General features: G+C 39.0%; 1 protein-coding gene across 14 annotated transcripts in view; it reads right to left on the bottom strand.

Moving 5' to 3' along the window:
* LOC100646535 (neurobeachin) overlaps positions 1 to 19,120 on the bottom strand; it is a 415,043-nt gene that overhangs the window by 6,184 nt on the left and 389,739 nt on the right. For 11 of the 14 annotated variants that reach the window (XM_048406436.1, XM_048406431.1, XM_048406433.1 and 8 more), the window contains 15 exons: positions 16,595 to 16,712; positions 12,993 to 13,095; positions 9,980 to 10,095; positions 5,700 to 5,812; positions 5,486 to 5,626; positions 3,992 to 4,111; positions 3,724 to 3,876; positions 3,569 to 3,641; positions 2,499 to 2,683; positions 1,399 to 1,618; positions 1,237 to 1,317; positions 994 to 1,161; positions 632 to 895; positions 308 to 504; positions 8 to 159 (listed from right to left, as the gene is read on the bottom strand). In XM_048406436.1, coding sequence (XP_048262393.1) covers positions 8 to 159; positions 308 to 504; positions 632 to 895; positions 994 to 1,161; positions 1,237 to 1,317; positions 1,399 to 1,618; positions 2,499 to 2,683; positions 3,569 to 3,641; positions 3,724 to 3,876; positions 3,992 to 4,111; positions 5,486 to 5,626; positions 5,700 to 5,812; positions 9,980 to 10,095; positions 12,993 to 13,095; positions 16,595 to 16,712 — 2,204 coding nt within the window. The remainder of the gene's footprint in view (positions 1 to 7; positions 160 to 307; positions 505 to 631; positions 896 to 993; positions 1,162 to 1,236; positions 1,318 to 1,398; positions 1,619 to 2,498; positions 2,684 to 3,568; positions 3,642 to 3,723; positions 3,877 to 3,991; positions 4,112 to 5,485; positions 5,627 to 5,699; positions 5,813 to 9,979; positions 10,096 to 12,992; positions 13,096 to 16,594; positions 16,713 to 19,120) is intronic. The other 3 variants (XM_048406435.1, XM_048406444.1, XM_048406437.1) reach the window with 1 other exon arrangement.

The following is a 19,120-nucleotide window of genomic DNA, read 5'->3' as shown; positions in this document are numbered from 1 at the left end:
TACTTACTTTTGGTCATGCGAAAGTGCCAGAGAACGTACGCTACTTTCACAAGCTGGGAATGCATAGAGAAGAGCTAGATTGAACGTCCTCCACACCTCTACGATTCGTTTATCACCACCTGTCATTAAGTACTCGCCATCTCTACTAAGGAGTAGACACTGGAAAAATGAAAATTGTTTGTAACACAATAATTCATTTCTTATCGAGCCTAAAAAATACCGGTACTTGTCTCAGCAGCAGCATAATTCTATGACGATAAAAGAAGGAATGAAATACTATTGCGTTGTTGAGACTAATATGAATTACCTGAAGATTATCATTATGAGACTCATGACGAAGCCGTTTTCCATTTATAGTGAAAGCTGCTATATGTCCACGTTCGTAATTTACGACGATGACACCCTCTCGCGACATTGAAATATTTTCAGGCGAAGAAAATCCATTTGGTGCTTCCAATGATCTTAAAAGATCACCGAAAGTTGTGTGCACAAGAACTGGTCCGTCTGCAAATAGTACACAGTTCATTAAATTCTGTTCTCATTATTGAGACTGTTTTATAGGCTTATGTCTTGATTAATACACCAAAATTCAATCTACAATGAAAATTTCAAACATTGGTTAATTACGTACAATAAGATCCAGAAACAACCAAGCCCAGTTCAGCCGAAATGACAACAGCGGTCACTGGTTGCTCGTGTCCCGTAAGGGTTGCTCTAGGTGCTGGTGCTTCACCCTCACCTACAATCGTCTGTGTTCTGGCATTCCAATGCCACAACAAAACCGTGCAATCGGCACTTCCAGATGCTATGTAGCAATCAGAAGTGATATTGCACTCACTACGTGACAAACATGTAACAACTCCATAGTGACCGAACACTATTTGTACGATTTTTGCTGAAAATAGGAATAATTATGTTAGAGATTTCCTGCTTCCTTTTCTCCAAACTAAGGCATTCCGCTTTGTTCGTATACATATCCACAAGCCTTATTACCAGTTTCAGTAGAAAACACGCGGAAGCTATTATCCCAGAAACCACACGCAACCAAGAATCTACTATCCACTGTAGTGACGAAGCAGTTACTCCTTATCTTCAATTTCTGACTGAAATTGTCACCCAAGTGACGACGTAACGTGGGATTCGGACTATTCGCTGCTTGAGCTACGAAATATATTGTAGGAATTTTTATATTACTCTTTCCACGGAATATTTCTTAGTATTCTTCGTTATACTTACACAGAACAGGATCCATAGATAATGGTTGATTAGCAGCTTGTGCTTGTGGGGTATCTGCGTAACTTGGTGATTGCACAGATGCTATAAATTATTTTGCATGTTAAATAAATGTTTAAGGATTTTTAGGGATGATAAAATGACAAATAAAATTAAAATAAATACCTGCGTAGTTGGTGTTCCATCTGTTGACAGCAAATTGCTGACCAGTAGTGACTGTGACGACGGATGGTAAAGGTAATTGAGGATACGTGTTAGCCGAAATATGACAGATCGGCGAGTTCGATGGGAATTTGATGGTCATACACACATCGTCTGGGATACTCGAAAACATCATCGGCGACTGCAACACGGTTGGCAACGTCTTGTCAAACATCGCGGTACTCTTCTCGTTCGGGACGATTGAACAGAAAGAAAAGCGTGCATTGTACGCTTCTGTAGGTAGATATATATATAGTGACTCGTTGTTGCATGATTCGAGGGTGGCTTGGTTAGAGATGTAGAAGATGTAATTTAGTATTCTGTTAAGTATGCCAGATGTTGAATTTTTCTAAGTTTTATCATACGTTCGGTGCGGCTTTGAAATGATATAAATCTAGTGTAATTTTTAGCTACGAAATTTCTTTAATATTGATCGTATGAAATAAATTATAAGGCTTCTTTAAAATAACAAGTTAATTTCTAATATTGAAAAGATCATATCTTTGGAAATATTCAGATCATAAAAGTTGTTCCTTTTCGTTTAAAATTCGTTAATTGATCATTTGTTTTAGTAGGATGCATGAAGTTAGTCATGATATAATGAAAAGTAGCATATTTAAATCACATTGAAACAGAAATGAAAATTACATTAAAATTTTATACAGTTCCTTGCATAATAATTTCGTTTTAGAACATAGGTACTTTGAAGGGAAAGAGTATGCTTTGACGCTAAGGACACTATCTAACAAAAACCACAAAGGTACCGCATGATAAAATTTAAATGACAGATCTAGACTATCAAACTCTAAACTAACTCGATAAATTTATGAATTCTTATAGAGATTAATACTACTATTCTAAAACTAACAGAATACTTTTAAGACTTCACATCCTTATTAGAACCTATTGATTTGTTAGTCTAGTTCACAGAGATCCTTTGCTCCTTTTTCTAGACAGATTACCTACGATACATTGCACACTCTTCTTATTGCACAGTTCTATGATGCTAAACAATGATTTGACTATCGAGAAGCATGACGTATTATGAAATGAATATTGTTTACCAAATGCATCGCCGAGCTTCTCGGAGGATGCGGTTCCATTAAAAGTTGCGAGGGTGTTTGACCGAAGTTTCGAATTTGATTTTCTATGGCTTCTCTCATAACTGGATCGGTTATCGTATCTAGATCCACGCTACCTTCGTATGTCAAATAGTAGAAAACGTTCGTTGCTCGAACAGCTTCTGGACCTAAAAGAAAATTCGCGGAAAACATTTTTAAGGAAGACAAATTTTAGTTTCCAATAAAACATTTATATTTCTAACATGAATTAACTTATACAAATTTTCATTTAAATACGAGTTAATCAGCCACCTATAATTGTTGTCGTCACAGTTTTCACAGAGCAAATATTTGTTTATTCTGAAGAAAGTTGCGACCGATATTATCTCCTCGCAATTTAGCACTAAATAAATCTGATGACCGCTTGAAAATACATCTTTCGTGTTCCCGAACCATTAAATTTAATTTTACCACCAAAAGAAATATATTTTCGCTTGCATATCTTTCAAGCCGCTACCGATTGCTCGTGGCCGGTATATCCGGTTGCCTGTGCAACCAACTGTAAACGTGTTGCGTACTAGGGGTGGCGCGCATTATCGCGGCCGGCACACGTGCCTAATTGGTTGGGACAAGACCGGGAGGAAGCTAACTAAAAACTAATTCCTTCCATACGCGCGGTGAGCGCCGGCACCCGCTACCTCCTTGGCGTCAACATCTTCGGGGAAGCGCCGGATATAGAGGCGCCACCGGCAATTACCACCGGTGGAAATCTAATTTGACTCGACCACGCGTGTCCCAACACCCGGTCTAGCCTACTACTCGCACCATTGTACGGATATCGCGTTGATTCCTCCGAAAAATTTACGCGGAAAAATTAATGAGATTTTGTAACACTTTCTATGGATTCGAATTGTCTTTCTTCTTTTTTAATAACTTTGGTTTTATAGCTCTTTTCTGATTTGAAGTATTTGTATTTACAACAAAGTAGATATTGAGAAATAATTTTTGTAAAATGTTATGTTTTGTTGGCTATATTTTCTTTTACATAATTCTTTTAAGAAGGGTAATCTCACCTTTCTGCTTGTAGCCAAATATTAAATCAATCCACTGGTGTAATTGACAGGACACGAATTCTGACTCTAGAGCCTGTAGCAATTAAAGTAATAAAATATAGTTTGCCCGATACGTTTTAAAATATATGCATTTAAATAGAATTTCTTGAACGTACCATTCGATTGATTCGTATAAATTCTTCCGGGGACGATGCCCACGGAGGTAATTCAACGTCGCCAACTACACTACCATCTTCTTGCCTACCTAAGCGATAGCGATTGCTGTTCACCAACATTTCCGGTAGGAAGAAGAACTCCGGAATTAATTCCTGTTAACGAATAATTTATTATAATAGACAATAGACGATAAAAGTGCATGAATTTACTCCTTTTTATAAAGATGTAACTAATGAGCGACTTTAAAACATGAAACATGGAACAAACCTTGACATCCGAAGTGTCGCGTTGGCAATTCTTCCAAGATAGAGCGATCGAGGAGAACAGCCGATTCGGATGATCGAATTTGCCACCTTGTAGAGCCAAGAACATCGTTGTCATGGGCTCCTGAAATACAAAGTTTTACCGCGATAAATAATTTGACATCCAAATTCTTCCTACGCCCAAATTCAAAATTCTTTTGGCATTCAATAATTGATTAAAGTCGCATGATTTTTTCTTCCTTTTGATACTGTGCGTTAATTTTAATCATTTTATCGGAACAACGTCGCTCTTTAAAATTCTCCATCGTATAACGAATAAGCATCGAATTCTCTAAAAGTTTTAGAGCCACGCATTCTCCCACGACCACTAGCAAAAAGTCCTTAAACCATCATGCGGGAAGACCACTGAAACGCTACTTTGTTATATGGTTTCGCGCTTAAAGTCCTATCCGTCGTTCATTTCACTGACAGGCTGATGAATGTTAACAGAGGACCCCCCTGTGATCGGCGAGAGTTTCACGCGTAGGCGTCGAAGATACAGCCGTGATTTACAGCCCTGTCGGCGAACGAGATTTTCGACAAGATGTGCCTGGAACATTTACAATGATCCAAGAAACGAGCAGTTTGAGACTGAAACTATCTCACCGCACCACAGGTCGATCGCGACCAGGGCGTCGAGGGTGCTCATGGAAACGGGTCCAAAGAGACAAGAAGCGGTGCAGTTATAAAGCAATAAATTGTTTACGATGCAGTATATCCTTACAAGGAACACCAGGGCGTCTCTCCAGTGAAACAACAGTAAAACCGCTTATTGACGATTTGTATGTAAATGCGTGGAAATTATGCTTGCTCGTTCGAGCTTCGCCATTTACATGACATTCAATCGCTATCGAACGTGTCGCGCGCGTGTATGCGCAATAACTATCATTGAGCGTGCAATGGATTATACTAGAAGCAGCGATAAACCGAGTCATGAACGTAAATGCTATTTTTTTTTCTTGTCTTCATTTTCTCACCACTTACTCGGCACGCTAATAATAATAAAATTAATATATCTAATCGATGAAGTAGTAAAAATTATAGCGATAAGCGGTGAGAGGTGTAGTTTTATGCGTAACCTTGGAATGGAAGAAGAGGGAGAATCTGAGGAAATGCAGCAGAAAAGAAATGTAGATATTTAACGGGAAGGCGAGCTTCGTTGTCTTTAGGGCGTTCTGACGCCTCCAAATTAGTGTGTAGATACATACTACTGAATGCGACAAAATTTATGGCTCGAGGTGGACAGGTTTCTAAAATAGTCAACTGGAAAATCGACGATTTCGTCCAGATATTCCACGTTGTTTTAGAAGCGTCCGTTGATAAATTGGGAATACATCGCGTAAGATTAAACTCTATTTACAAAATATCGAATTAAGGAAGCATTTTATTTAGACGAGTGGTAAACTTATGATAAATAGAATTCTCTTAGTCGTATTAAAAATAGGTATTAAACACTTACCACACGTATCATCCAGTTCAAAACAAAAGCAGCTGTGGAGTAATGTGTGCCATAGTGGAACGGCGGTATACTGTCATGCTCCCAGCTTTGAAAGCGTTCCTCGAAGTAAGCTCTTCTACTTGGGTTTAACGCTCCGATTGGCTGAACAGATATAGCAAAATTTAAGCATCACACGAAGTATCATTTACAAGCGTAATATATACGTGTTTTATACCTTTGATAAATCACGATAGTTGCTAGGCAGACTAAGATCGAGTTCTTTCGTCTCGTAATTAGTCAACACCCAAGGGAACACAGGATACTGGTTCAGATCGTTGTAAGTTCGACCTAAAATATAACTTACGCTTAATCTATCGCCATAAAATTTCACATACGATTCGTTTATTTCTATAAAAATTATTAGATATATATATTTCTGTTCACTCGTTTAATATGGCCTAACATTTAAAATATTGAACTGTCATTTTTCTTCTTTTAGCCTATTATAATATCTGATGGAAAGCTACACAAAACTCCAAGGTCGAAGAAATGACTTAAATATCATTTACGATGTATCTATGTATGGGACTCGTCCCATATACCAAAAATTCTCGTTTAAACGAGGCCAAAAATAAATAAGCTATCATTGGTGTATTCCTTTTAATGCGTATAATCACCGGCCTAATTTTTTGTTGCGCTCAGCCGCGGTCACTTTTCTTTCTTGCGCCACCCTCGCACTAGAACGAATGACAAAAAGAAGAAGAGAGAGAGAATGGATGCATACTCGTAGGCCCTCTAATTCTATTTTTACGAAATGCATGCCACAGTTCCGTAGGGTGCGAGGTGCTCCGTTTAGTAAGCGCATAACTCAGAGCGTGACGGCTAATCGTTCCTGAAATTGTCACTTTTGGAGGTCTCACTCTTCCACCCCCGGAATCCCATTCCAAGATGCATTAGTGACGGCAGCGCGGCTGCAAGAGAACCTGACTTCGTCTAATCTCCTCCCCTGTTGCTAATTAAAACCCGTCAGCAAGTTTGTCAGGCGAAGCCTATCCTCCCACCCTGTTAGACCTTTGCATCGGATCGTTTACACGAGCGTTTAATTCGTACTTCTTATTTCGTTCTGATCCACCGATCCGTCGACAGCTCTTGAGCAGAATATGTCTTCTTCAACGAGACATTATTTTTATTATTTTCCTTTGTTTCTCGACTTTTTTTTCATTTGATGTATGCGTGTTTATGTCGAAGTGAAATCATAGTCAGATAGATAACAATGTGATGTTAATGGCGGAATGAAAATACAGGGGATAATTTATAGGGGATGCGAAGACGAAGATTACAATTTTTCGCGAAACCTAATTCCAATATATTAAAGGAAAAGTTACTATCTCCCATCACACATAAGGATGCAAGAACAATCACGAAGTCTCTGAAGAATCCGCTGATTCGTCTCGAAGAACTCCATGAAGTACTCAATTCGGCTTGGAACAAAAGCAACAGGAGAGAAGCGAAAAGAGAGGAAAGGAAAGACTCGGCGGCAAGAGTCGGCAAGTGTGTGCACAAGACCCGGCCACAATGCATCGTAAATCGTGACGCTGCACGACCGCCGGTCAGACGTAAATAATAGTAAGGCCGCGTTATGCATCAAAGTGATTATTAATGGTAGCGTCGCGGTGAGTGAGCGCTCTCAGAACGCTTCCCGACACTGGAATGCCCGCGACACGCGCGTCCCCTCTCGCCTTCGCCTCCCTTTGCCCTTTACTTTTTACCTAACTCCAGCTCCGCCACCCTCGTCCCTTGCAGAACAACGTTATAATAAGTGCTAGCCGCGACGAGAGGCTCGTTTTTAACTCACCACTTGCCGAGATTTAAAGGGACACAGGTCTACGTAGAAAAATTGGCAGGAAGTCCTGCGAAATGGTTTCAACTCGACGACTGTTCGCCTCGTTACGCTGCTTGTCTCTCATTTGCTTGAAGAATATTTTTTGAGAAACTATTTAAAGCGATTGTTAATTAAATATTGATGTCCCCTTTTTTGCAAGCAAGAAGTTGATGTTGGTCTTTAACGTTGTGACTATCGGTGATAGCGTTTTGGTTTTGATCAAATTAAATTAAATAAATTATCGATCAAATATCCTCGTGTATCTGCTTTTCTAAGTCCGATAACGTACTGTTAAAGAACACATAATTACTTGTATTCCGATTACAATGACTATAAGACTAGATATATTGAGATCATTCAAAGAAAAGTTTTTCACTTAAGAACGACTCGTCGATTAAAACGAGATAGGTATCGCAATCTAGAATGGTATAAACGGAAAGTACAATGCACAGGAAACCTGAAACCCAGTATAAGCATTCCACCGTGAACACTCCTTACTTAAGTACTTCCAATGCAAAATTTGAACGATACAATCCATAAGTACCTATTGTTCGAGCGCAAATACTACAAGTACAGAACCAAGAAACGCGACAAGTATGATATAGCCTATACTAGAAATTCCGTTTTATTTTGTTCAGACTGTATTATTTATCTAAATGTTTGTATATATCTTAGCATATGTAACCATATATATTTCTCCTTGCTGTATACCCGTATTTAAAAATCTTCGCGATAGTTTCAGCAGAAATCACATTCACGTTATCCAACGCTCTTATTAACTCTCTCTTCCCAGACACACACATACTCGTACGATTAAAAAGAAGTTCGAAACATTTTCAAGCAAACAATTAATTAAAGAAATTCTCCCCGACGAACATCAACAGGAAGAACGCCGATGGACCGGTGGCGGCGTAGCCGGCGGTGTGTACACCCACGCGAACCAGCTTGCATCGGGACATGCAGCCTATCATATTTACATCGGCCCTACTATCATTAATTTTTAATAAACCGATGCGAACAAAAGCAAATAAAAAACAGGAATGGATCGTATGCGGGAGCCTGGCCGCAGGACCGGTTCGTTTTCGCAACGTGTTCTCCCGCCGGGCTTTGCCCAATTGCATTGCGCTCGCAATCGCGCGCGCCCTCCACCTCCTCCTCCTCCTCCTCCTCTTCACCCCTCTTTACCCTGTTGGACTATTTATTCGCGCAATTAATATATAACGCTCGTAAATACACGGTCACCCTCCGGCGTCTAGCGGCGTTTCTCTTCAATGTACAAATAATTACGCGTCCACGACGATCCTCGTCATTAGACGGGTGATTCCAGCGCGCGTGCGCGTGGGCAGCCGTAAAATCTACGTTTACATAATTCGCGATTGCATGTGCTATTACTTTCTTTACGATCAGTTTTCACACAAGTAGATAAGATTGGGACTCAAGGTTTGTATAATTAAAATTTGATGGATCGAAGTTTTTACAAATTTAGAAATATAGGGATTTGGAAATCCATCGATAGTATTTGATATACCAGTACTTATTTTATAGCGAATATGCTCGTGGAAATTTGTAAATGAAAGAATTTGGAAATTTGTTGGTAGTTAATGATTATTGTAATCATTATGAGTTTGGAAGAAATGAGTTTGGAAACGACACTCTCCAAACGCTCGAATCCTTTGAACCCTATCTTCCGCTTTATGATCGCTAAAAATAGAAAAAAGTACTAATTTCTAATTATAAAAATCCTTCCTTCTGTGAATACATTATCCTCGGATGATTCCACTATCGAACGTCGCGTTATTAAGCTTTCCTATCACTTCATCAGCCACCACGCTACGTTTCTCGTGACAAGTACGCTGCGGATGTTTGCTACTCGTCGAGACGACTGATCAATGTGATTCAGTAAAAAAGGTAAAGGGACCAACGTCTCGAGTTTCGTGATTTAGATTACAACGCGAGCGTACAAAAGGGGCAGCCGATATTAAACCGACGGAGAAACAAAGGCGCGGCTTCCACTCTGCGTAGGGAAGCGGAGAACACCGGTCCCTCGGGAGAGGATTACCAGGGCCCACGAGCCGGGGATTACTCGTATGGGGTGGTTAACGGAACACGGAGCTGATTGAGAACATCCCTAATACACCGCGACAGATTCCATCCGGCCGTGTGTAGCCATAGATTCTCCATCTTTTTCCAACTCATACTCTACTATGATTTCTCTCGTTCCATCTTATCTGAACCGTGGCGACGTGATCGAACAACTATCGACCATCCGCAGACGTCGCATTTTCTTTCCGCAACCCGTAAGCCGATATGATTTTTTAGCCGTTGAACAACTCCCCTTTTATCACGGTTAATGTATTGGTTTTTACGTGATGAAGTGCTTAAAGGGTTTCGTTGATACCGTTTTTTGATGTACATTTAATATCAAATGAGATACCACGTGTGTGGACGGCTACTTTTAGGTTTTGTTTCTTCTTTTTTTTTTTTTTTTTTTGTGATTGGATTCCATATCTCTTTTTATGAAGATTTTTACGGTTATAATCGATTTCCATACTTGCGAAATTAATCAGTGTAACTTTATAATATTTGAGCGAACAGAAGCTGAAAAATGAAGTTTCGTGTAAATTTCTACTTACCAGCAATGGTATTCAAAAACATGAGATACTCGAAGTTGGATATTTCTCTTCGCTGCCACTTTTGCGTCATATTAGAGCTTCTCATTAGTTGTCGAGGTGACATCATCGACGCTCTCCTGCAAAAATGGGACAAATTCTAAATATTCCTGTTAGAGAACTCATCGATCAAAATGTCGAACATGATACGTTTATAAGATTAATATCATTAATTATAAGTTCGTATTGAGAGGAGGTATTATCGATGACATAGATTATTATTATCCTAGAATTGATTATCCTTTATCCATCGTTGCAAATGATGTCAAAACCGGTGTAACAACTTATTCACGATTGTAGCGTTTGATACACACTGTTACATACGATAGATGAATTAATACCTGTCTAACTAAATTTACACTATCATTGATCCATCGAAACTGCAACTGCACGATTGCTATCGGTTAATACGACTTTATGAAAAGTTATCTACGTGGACTTATACATAGGTATGTTGTTATGCGAGACTGACTTAATGATAAATTTATTTGAAATCAGTACTGCGAAATTGATAATGAATTCTTCTGAATAGGCTACTGTCATGATAGATATAATTTTTTCATATTGTTTACGTAATAAATTAATGGTCCACCGTGTATATACGCATTTGGACAAGAATTAGTTTCATCTAACATTGGTTTTTTAGATATCAATATTTCGAACAATTTTGCTTCTATTGTAGCATTATGACAGCATTCGTATTTTCTCAGTTTGCACGAATTTATCTTTTAATTCTCTTACTTTTCTGTCCCTTACTTTATTTTCCTACCTCTTACAATCTCCAGCAATTCAAACAGCAAAAAGCAAAGCAATTGAATAATGAAACCTTCTAACTAAAACTGAGCTGTCGATTAATTCTGAAGAGGCTCTATCCAAGAACATAGATCGATATGTCTGTATAAAGGAAAACTTATACGTATGTATCTACCTTAATCTGATTTTTATTTTTATCCATATCATTATTTATTATTCATTGCTTATAGATGTTATAAAACGTGAAAGCATCTAATACGAAAAATAGCACAAAGTAGCGAAGAATAGCAAAAGAGGCATAGAGGTAAATTGAAGATCATTGAACATAATTGCGCGAGGAAAGAGTTTCACAAGGTAATTATCCGCAAGAACAGTCGGTCTCGTTTCCTGAAGATACAGTTTGGTGTTGTATATTAATGCTATAAAATTCAGCAAGTGCGCAAGTTGCGTTTACGAACGCAAGTATCACTGATTTAGGATTTATACGAGAGACTTTAATAGACGGTACGCGGTGGACGACATTAAAGGAGAGAAGCATCCGACTACAGCCGGATGTATAAATTCTGGCGTTGCGTACATTAATAACAAATCTTGCGGAACTATGAAAATTTTCCATCTAATGTGAAGTAATAAAGACGAGTCGTTTCAGGAAACATCAGAGATGTAAGGCGATGATTATTTCACAAAGAGAAATAAAGCGATCGTATTTTCGAACTAAAGTCTGATGAGTCACATAGGTACAATTCTGAAAAATTGCAATTTGGGAAGATCGAAATTCTAAAACTAAATTTAAATATATTTGATCTTGCAGAGAGTAGAATTGTCTCAGCTGGAATTGACTTGTCTCTATTAGCTTTCAATCCTATAGTTTTAGAATCTTTTGGTTAAGAAATGTATCAATTAACGGGTCAACGTGTTATAGATGTTTTTGAATTCAGAATTGAGAAACGCAGATATCTATTCCAAATGCACGAATGCCTGATCCTGAATGAAAAAGTCATTTTTTAGAAAAACAAAATTCCTCATACCAAGAAAAATCGTGAATCATTGCCAATTATCTTATCAACTCATATTAAAGGCAATACAGCGCTTCGATACGAAGGCGGATTTATTTTTCCCGCGACGCGAGCGTGCTACAGAGCGTCACGACGCGGATGCACGTCTTATATACCGGCGGATTATTTTTGTTGGCCAGGAATCTCCCTTGGATCAGACGTCCGACTCGGCCTCCGTATATTTATGGCCGGCGTATCCTTCTCGTTGGTTCTCTTTCTTTCTCCTTCTCTCGGTCCCGTGTATAAGAGAGCTTTAATGGATGGATCGAAACGCGGATACGCGAACCTCTGTTCTCGCCGCCTGTCCTCGTCCAAGCTGCAGGAGTATTGGTATCAAGATAGGATCCTTGTCCCGAAGCTCGACCGCGATGAAAGCGCAGGGATCTTCGCAACCCTTTCGACGAATCGACCTGCCTGTCGTTTCTCCATATTAATTCGTTGTCTAAAGTGACCATTATAATACAGTACAACTGCATTTATTGCAATAAAATCTTAGTTAATGTCTGATTAGTTGAACTGGATCTACTTATCCAAACGTGAATTCGTATTATTCGGAGGAGAGATCATGGGCAGTACGAGGAGTCAATCAGATTGTATTGTATGAATGGCAGTTATACAAAGTATCGTAGAAGAGGACACACATAATGCATCCTGAATTTTGCATGTAGGACAATTTACTAAAAATACCTGGAAGAACTGCTTGTTTCTCGACGAGTTCAGATAAATTGGTTTCCACATCCTGTAATTGTCCTTCTTTTATCTCAAAAACGCTCACGTTTAATTCCTACATCAGCTGTAACAACCGCGAATCCTAACAATAAGATAACTTCTACGACAAAACAAAGACGACCCTCCCAATCGTTTAATCGTATAAAGTTCGAAATAAACCAACAAAACTATCGACACGGCGATCAGGACATGGGTACGATCGACATCTAATCTTCGAAGTATGTATTTCTCAATATAATTCCAACATCGAACTCTATCGTTCGATTCATCTTAACGTTCGGGCTCGAACAAGAAAGGGCCGAAGATCCGAAGCCGATCGCGAGCGGAATCCCACAGAAGGAGACAAAGAAAAGAGAGGAGGAATGCGACGAGCGTGTTCCTCGAGGCCTCTAGATCCCTCGAATTCAGATGGCGGCGAAAGGGATTCGGTGGTTCCTTACCTAGTCTGCGGAATCCCGTATTTGATGCCCACGCCGACTCGCGGTAGCGCCTTGATCACCTTTTTCACCGTCGTCTGGTCCGGGAACGCGAACAGGATCGAGGCTGTGGACAAAAAGGCGTTAAAGTGCGGATTATAAGCGAAGCCAATCCAGCAGACAGGCCGTGTGTCAATCATTCGAGGAAGGATGGCAGGCGAGGATGCGTTTCTTACTCGCATTGCCTTGACGGTCGGTTCTTCTGCCAGGAAGGTACCTCATGCGGAATTGTCTCGAGTGTTACTGGCCTCTAGGAATTAGGCTAGGATGATGCATGGTCTGGTTCGGGAGAGAAATAAAGTGATAATTTTTGGAAGGTGTGTGAAGGTAAGGGTGAGTTGAACGAGAAACGCAAGGATTGCAAACAGATCGAAATTGAAAGGGAGTATTTGAAAGAGAGGGAATCGTGGAACTTTGTATTTTAAATTTAAGGATTTAGATACTGTAAGATGAATGTAGAAGGAGTTTGTACTCGTCTGCCGATTAATTGGATTTTAATCTTAAATATTTCTGTTCTATATACCAAATATGAAGATCAAAGGGGTGAGGAATAAAATTCGTGTTTATTATGCATACATATTGTTCATATGTTTCGTTAGTTAATTGATTCTTATTTTCGTTTAGTTATAAGGTATACAGAAAGCTGTGTAAATTTTGAAGTTCCTCGTAATCCGGTATCACATTCAAATTTCCTTGCGAGCAAATAAAAATTCTTTGAAAGTAATAGAAATATTTAAACCACTAACAGCGTAAATTGTTTCCTGTTTCATGCAATAATATCATTGTTCCATTATACTATAAATTACTACAAGAAGTTTAGATACATATTTCTACTAAACCGAAGGAAATGATTCATCGAAATGTACCTCGTGCTTGGACACGCATGGTAAAGGCATTTAGAACGAATTTAGTAGTTGGTTAAACGTGGAAATATGAAAAGGGAGTATACGATGGACTTAATTTCACGGCTTTAATAGCATCGCTGAAGCGGTCTCGTGAGTTCAAAGACTAGCGTGCAAAGAGACAGTTACCATAAATACTTGCCGGTAATTTATGTAACTTCGAATATAGGGTTGGAATATACGAGTCGGTCTTAATCAACGAAGAAGGATAGTAGAAGGTACGATCATAGAAAGGCGCGGGAATCAAAAAATTTCCTGACCTCGTTTCTTCGTCGTGTGAATAGCGAACCATACTGAATACGTCGTATAGCATGCACCTCTTCTGTGAAAAACATGATAACATTGAATAAAGCAAAACTTATTTGATAATTGTTATATACACGTTGAATACACGTTGTATGAAAGATTTATGCCTTGAGAAGTTGAACGTGTTGAAGGTTGATTAATAGTAGGTCATGGTTTTAGATAAGATACCTTTCATTTGGTTATATATGACTCGTTCATAATAATGGTGAGAAGAAAACAATCTGTGAATTGAGTAATTTATTTTGTATTCAAATTAAATCCTGGAAGAGATAAATGTTTTCTTCTGTCGATTTCATATTTTTCTATAATTAAATCTTAAAACATATAAAATAATATCCATATTCAATATATTTACTGCTATTCATCGTATTTATCGTATAAAGAATATAATAAATAAATTCACAATTCTGAGAACACTTATCTAATTATCAAATCTACTGAACACGTCGTGATAAAACAAGCATATTACATCAAGATAATCTTGCCTGCCCTAAATCAGAAAGATTGACTTTAAATCTGCGTTCAATATCAAAGACCACAGACACTTCCTAATTAAGGAAACCGCAAGATGATATTTCCCCAATCACTTTGTTCAGATTACATCTTTTAATTATCCGTGAAAGTTCCACGAAACTACTCTACCATAACGTAACTCGCTCGTATTTCCTTTATAATCGTCCAAAGATTTATCACAAAGCGATAAATATGATCCAACCGCGCATCGGTTAACGAGAACGCCAATGTATGCGTGTCCGTTTCTACTAATTTTTATAACGAACGACGAACACGCGCAGATGACATTCCCCCGGTTCATCGAAAGTCTGGGGGATATCAGATTAGAATCGAGGAACGTCCAAACGTGAAATTTATCTGCGGCCAAGAGAGAAATAATCAGCGGGATTGCGGGTCCAACGGAGCTCGCAGGTATACCGGTAATTCCTACGGCACGTTTGTTCGAAATGCGCGCACCACCGACGAACCGACGTTCGAAAGAACGACAACTATATTTCAAGTGAAACGCTACGTATCCCGATGCTTCGCCGTCCTCTAGGAATGTTTTAACACCTCCTTACGAAACCGAGATAACGAAGGCTCCGCTTATTTCTCCTATTTGGTACTGTCGTAATTTTTCCTTCTTTTTTGTTAGTCTCTTCGAGGACGAAAGGTTTTCTCTTTGTATGTGTATCGCGAGAAAGGGATGGCTAGAACATGTTAATGATCGAATAAGAGAAAATTATTACCAGTGACAATGTGGAGATATTGTGAGTTGAAATTCGAGAAGTATTATTAAATACGTGGAATGTGAAATAACGAGTGCATCGACGAGTGTAACGAAGATTATCATTGTGAAAATATCGATACGTAATATTTATCTACATTTGTAGAAAGTGTGATAAACGAACTTGAAGAAGGTGGATTTTATGAATTTTCCTATGCAATAGCAATAATTAGAGATAATTATTAAAATACTTAGGAGCAAGGACAAAACTAAATCGTTCGAGTACAGTTGATGTAAAACTGTGATATTCATGGTGCACGCCGCAGTCCTATAATTCAAGAAATTAATTCAAGATTAAGTAAGAAAGATAGTCGGAATTTCAAAATCTGATCGAGATCCACTTGCGATTAACGATATAAACGAAGAGTAAGTAGTAATAATCATAATGAACAACTATATTAATTACTGCAAGTGCAATTATTGCATTTGATACATGTTAATGCTGCTTTTGCGTAATATTCATAAAATATGTAAATCGTTTATGATATTCCTAATACTAATTAATACGTCCATACCGTTTCAGTTATTAAGAATATCAAAGTTTCTATGGTTTTAATATCTCATATTTAATTTATGCATATTGATTAAGATATTCGACCGCAATGTGCGTATTTAAAAATGTCTGGTTACTTTCAAAGTGTTCGACTGTTATTTCGAACCTAACATACCGAAAATTATCGCGAATTTTCTAACTAATTTTGAACATGTTTAATTTACACAGCTTCCTCGGAAGTTCGCATCTCCGTAGCCACGAAACTAAACCAAATGCACTAAACTAAATGCATTCAAATGTTATGCATATTTAAAAGCAAGAAGCGCAGCAGGTGTAACTGGAATTGGTTGATAAATCGGCATCGAAAAAACGGATACCGTAATGCGGGCCAAGATATTTATTGCGTAAAAAGTAAACGGGGGTGCACACCTCGCGGCGAGCTCGAAATTCCGTTTCCATTTTGCCGGATTAGATCACACCGTGTGAAATAACGCAGGCGACCGAGCAAGAAACGGAATGCGCGTCCTTTCGAAAAGGGCCCGCCGCCCCCTTTGAAAACGAACGAGACGAATCAAGCACGACTTACTTCGGCTGGCCAAGAAGATCTCGATGGCGACGTTCTGGAGAAGATATCGGCGCGAGAATATCGCACGCACCTCCGAGAAGTACCATTTTCCGTGCAAGTGGTCGCAGTACTTGAGCACCTGAAACGAGGAACAAAATTAAAAAATATTTTTCTTTCCTTTAATGTCGATGAAATATTGTATTAATTATACGTATAGTTCGTTATTTCTTATATTAATTATACACATAGTATAGGAGAATATAAAACCTCGTTTATTAAAACTATAACTAAACATAATTTCAGCTAAAAAATTATTAAACAAACGTGCAAAATTCATGTAAATTACTTTTTCATTCAAATGATTCAGATAAAACTTTGATAATTCATAATTATTTATCGCGATAAAAATACTTTAATACGTCTTCGAATGTCTTCATTAAATCTGTAAACTTTGTTAAGAGGCTGAAAATGAAGAAGTAATAAATAATTTCTAATATATCCACGTTGCGATTTATGGAAATAATAACATTCAGGTTCACATTTCAGTGCCTATCGTGTACAAAAAATTCTTGCTTTAGGAAACCATCGTTCATGGGATCACCTCAACCGTGAATCCGGAATAGCGATTCAAATAAATCATGTTTTTCCACAATTTACCTTTCGTACTCTTAAGAAAAGAATGTTCGAAAGCTCAAAGTTCTTTCGTGTACGGTGTATACGAGTAAAAAGTTATGAGAATATTATCGTTGATCTTCAGAGATTTCCTTTATAAATAGTAATATTCGTTCAAAGGGTGAATTTATCACCTCCTTTGCCAACCAAAGATCAACAAAATCCCAGTTCGTTTCTATGCAAACATTTCATCCCTATGCAAAACTTACCCCAAACTCTATACAAAATCCTTCTTCAAAAACCACGAAACATTAATTAAAACCTTGGCCTCCTTCAAAACCACCGACCTCCACCCCCAGGAAGTGTAAGCCTAAACGTACCTATTCCACTATGCGAAGATGGAAAGAGGTTCTCTGGAAGGAATGCGGTGATTCCTTGTTTTTCAGATTCAGCGCAATCGTAAAGATAAACGCGCGTATTGGTCGAACGTGTGACATGTACAAGCAAAACAACGTAACGTCGCGTGACGCTGAGCAACAGAGAACACGATTTCCCTTGCCCCTGTGCCAATCCGCGAAGCTGCATCCTTCCGTCTCCGTGTTAACGTACTCGCAGACAGAAATTTTTCAAACGAACCCGAAAGCTATCTAAGCCTCGATCCATAACCACCACCCGGATGGAATGATCGGATTCATATCGAAAGAGGGACAAAAGTCGGGGTGGCGATCGCATGGCTGACTGTAAGTATGCAAGCTGTATTCAGTGAAGTGTGATGTGATATAGTGAGACCGGTGCCGGTCGCAAGATGGCCGTCATGGTAGGAGGAGCCTCCTGCTGAGCCGGGAATCGATCCCAGGACTTCGCGGGCTTGCGCTCTCGAACGAGTCGTGAACAACTCGTGGGCGAAAAAGGGGGAGGGTAGAAAAAGGACGAGGCTGACGGCGGCGGGTCCGTACGAGGACGGAGAGGAAGCAATTTACCGGGACGCGGCTAACAGGCCTTTCAATTTTTCCCGCTTAACGAGCGCCGCCGTCGCGATGTCCTCGTGCGCGCCAAATGAAATTATCCTCGATATAACGCGGAATGAGTGCGGTCAACCCGTGTCCCCAACATCGAGATCGTATCTGTTTGATGATTCGACGCTCGTCGAATTTCTTGTTCTTCGGTGGTATAACGAGAACTTGACCGAGCGATGGGTGTTACCAAGCAGTCATTGAAATTAATGCCACGACTGGATAGCTTGGTAGTTGGACGAGAGCGGGAAAAGTTATTTGATGGCCGAGGATTTTGATGTGTTTTGTACTCCCTGGGGTGCTTCGTCGGTGATGCCAGAAGAGTATAGGTATTAAAAGCAAAGTTCCATTAGATGGAATGTAGGAGATATTTGTTGAGTAACTAAGAGAGAATCGTTGGTACAGAAGCGTGAAATTAGCGAGGAGTTAAAGTACTTATACAAAAATATTAATCATAGAAGAATTAAGACGTTGGTAGCGTCAGGAGTTTTTCTTTTTTATCGCTAAGTATTCGCTTAGCTTTGAAGTTCCAAGTTGTAATATTCTACGTTTTCTCGCGATACGATTGTGTTATGTGTTTAACAAATTGCTAATGCGTTAATGAAAAAGGGTCTGCTAATGAATATATACAAATAGAAGTTATTCAGAAGTTTCATAGGCTTTACTGAATTCTATTCAGACTTCGTATCCAAAAACAAAGTTAAAAAGTTAAGCTACCCTTATATTCGGTAGTAACAAAGATAGACGTCTAATGAGCGTAACGCAAAACAACAAAGGATATCCGACACACAAATAGGTAAGTTTCCATGAAGAGCAGAGAAGAGTGCTCCCTACGAGACGCAGGAGATCAAATAAACACAGGAGACGACATTAGGGTGCAACGCACGCGCATGGAAATCTAATTATTAGCACATAAGCGGTT

Source organism: Bombus terrestris, chromosome 6, assembly GCF_910591885.1.
Source record: "Bombus terrestris chromosome 6, iyBomTerr1.2, whole genome shotgun sequence".
NCBI lineage: Eukaryota > Metazoa > Arthropoda > Insecta > Hymenoptera > Apidae > Bombus > Bombus terrestris.
Note: the sequence above shows the minus strand (reverse complement) of the source record. Positions and strands in the feature narration are given on the sequence as shown.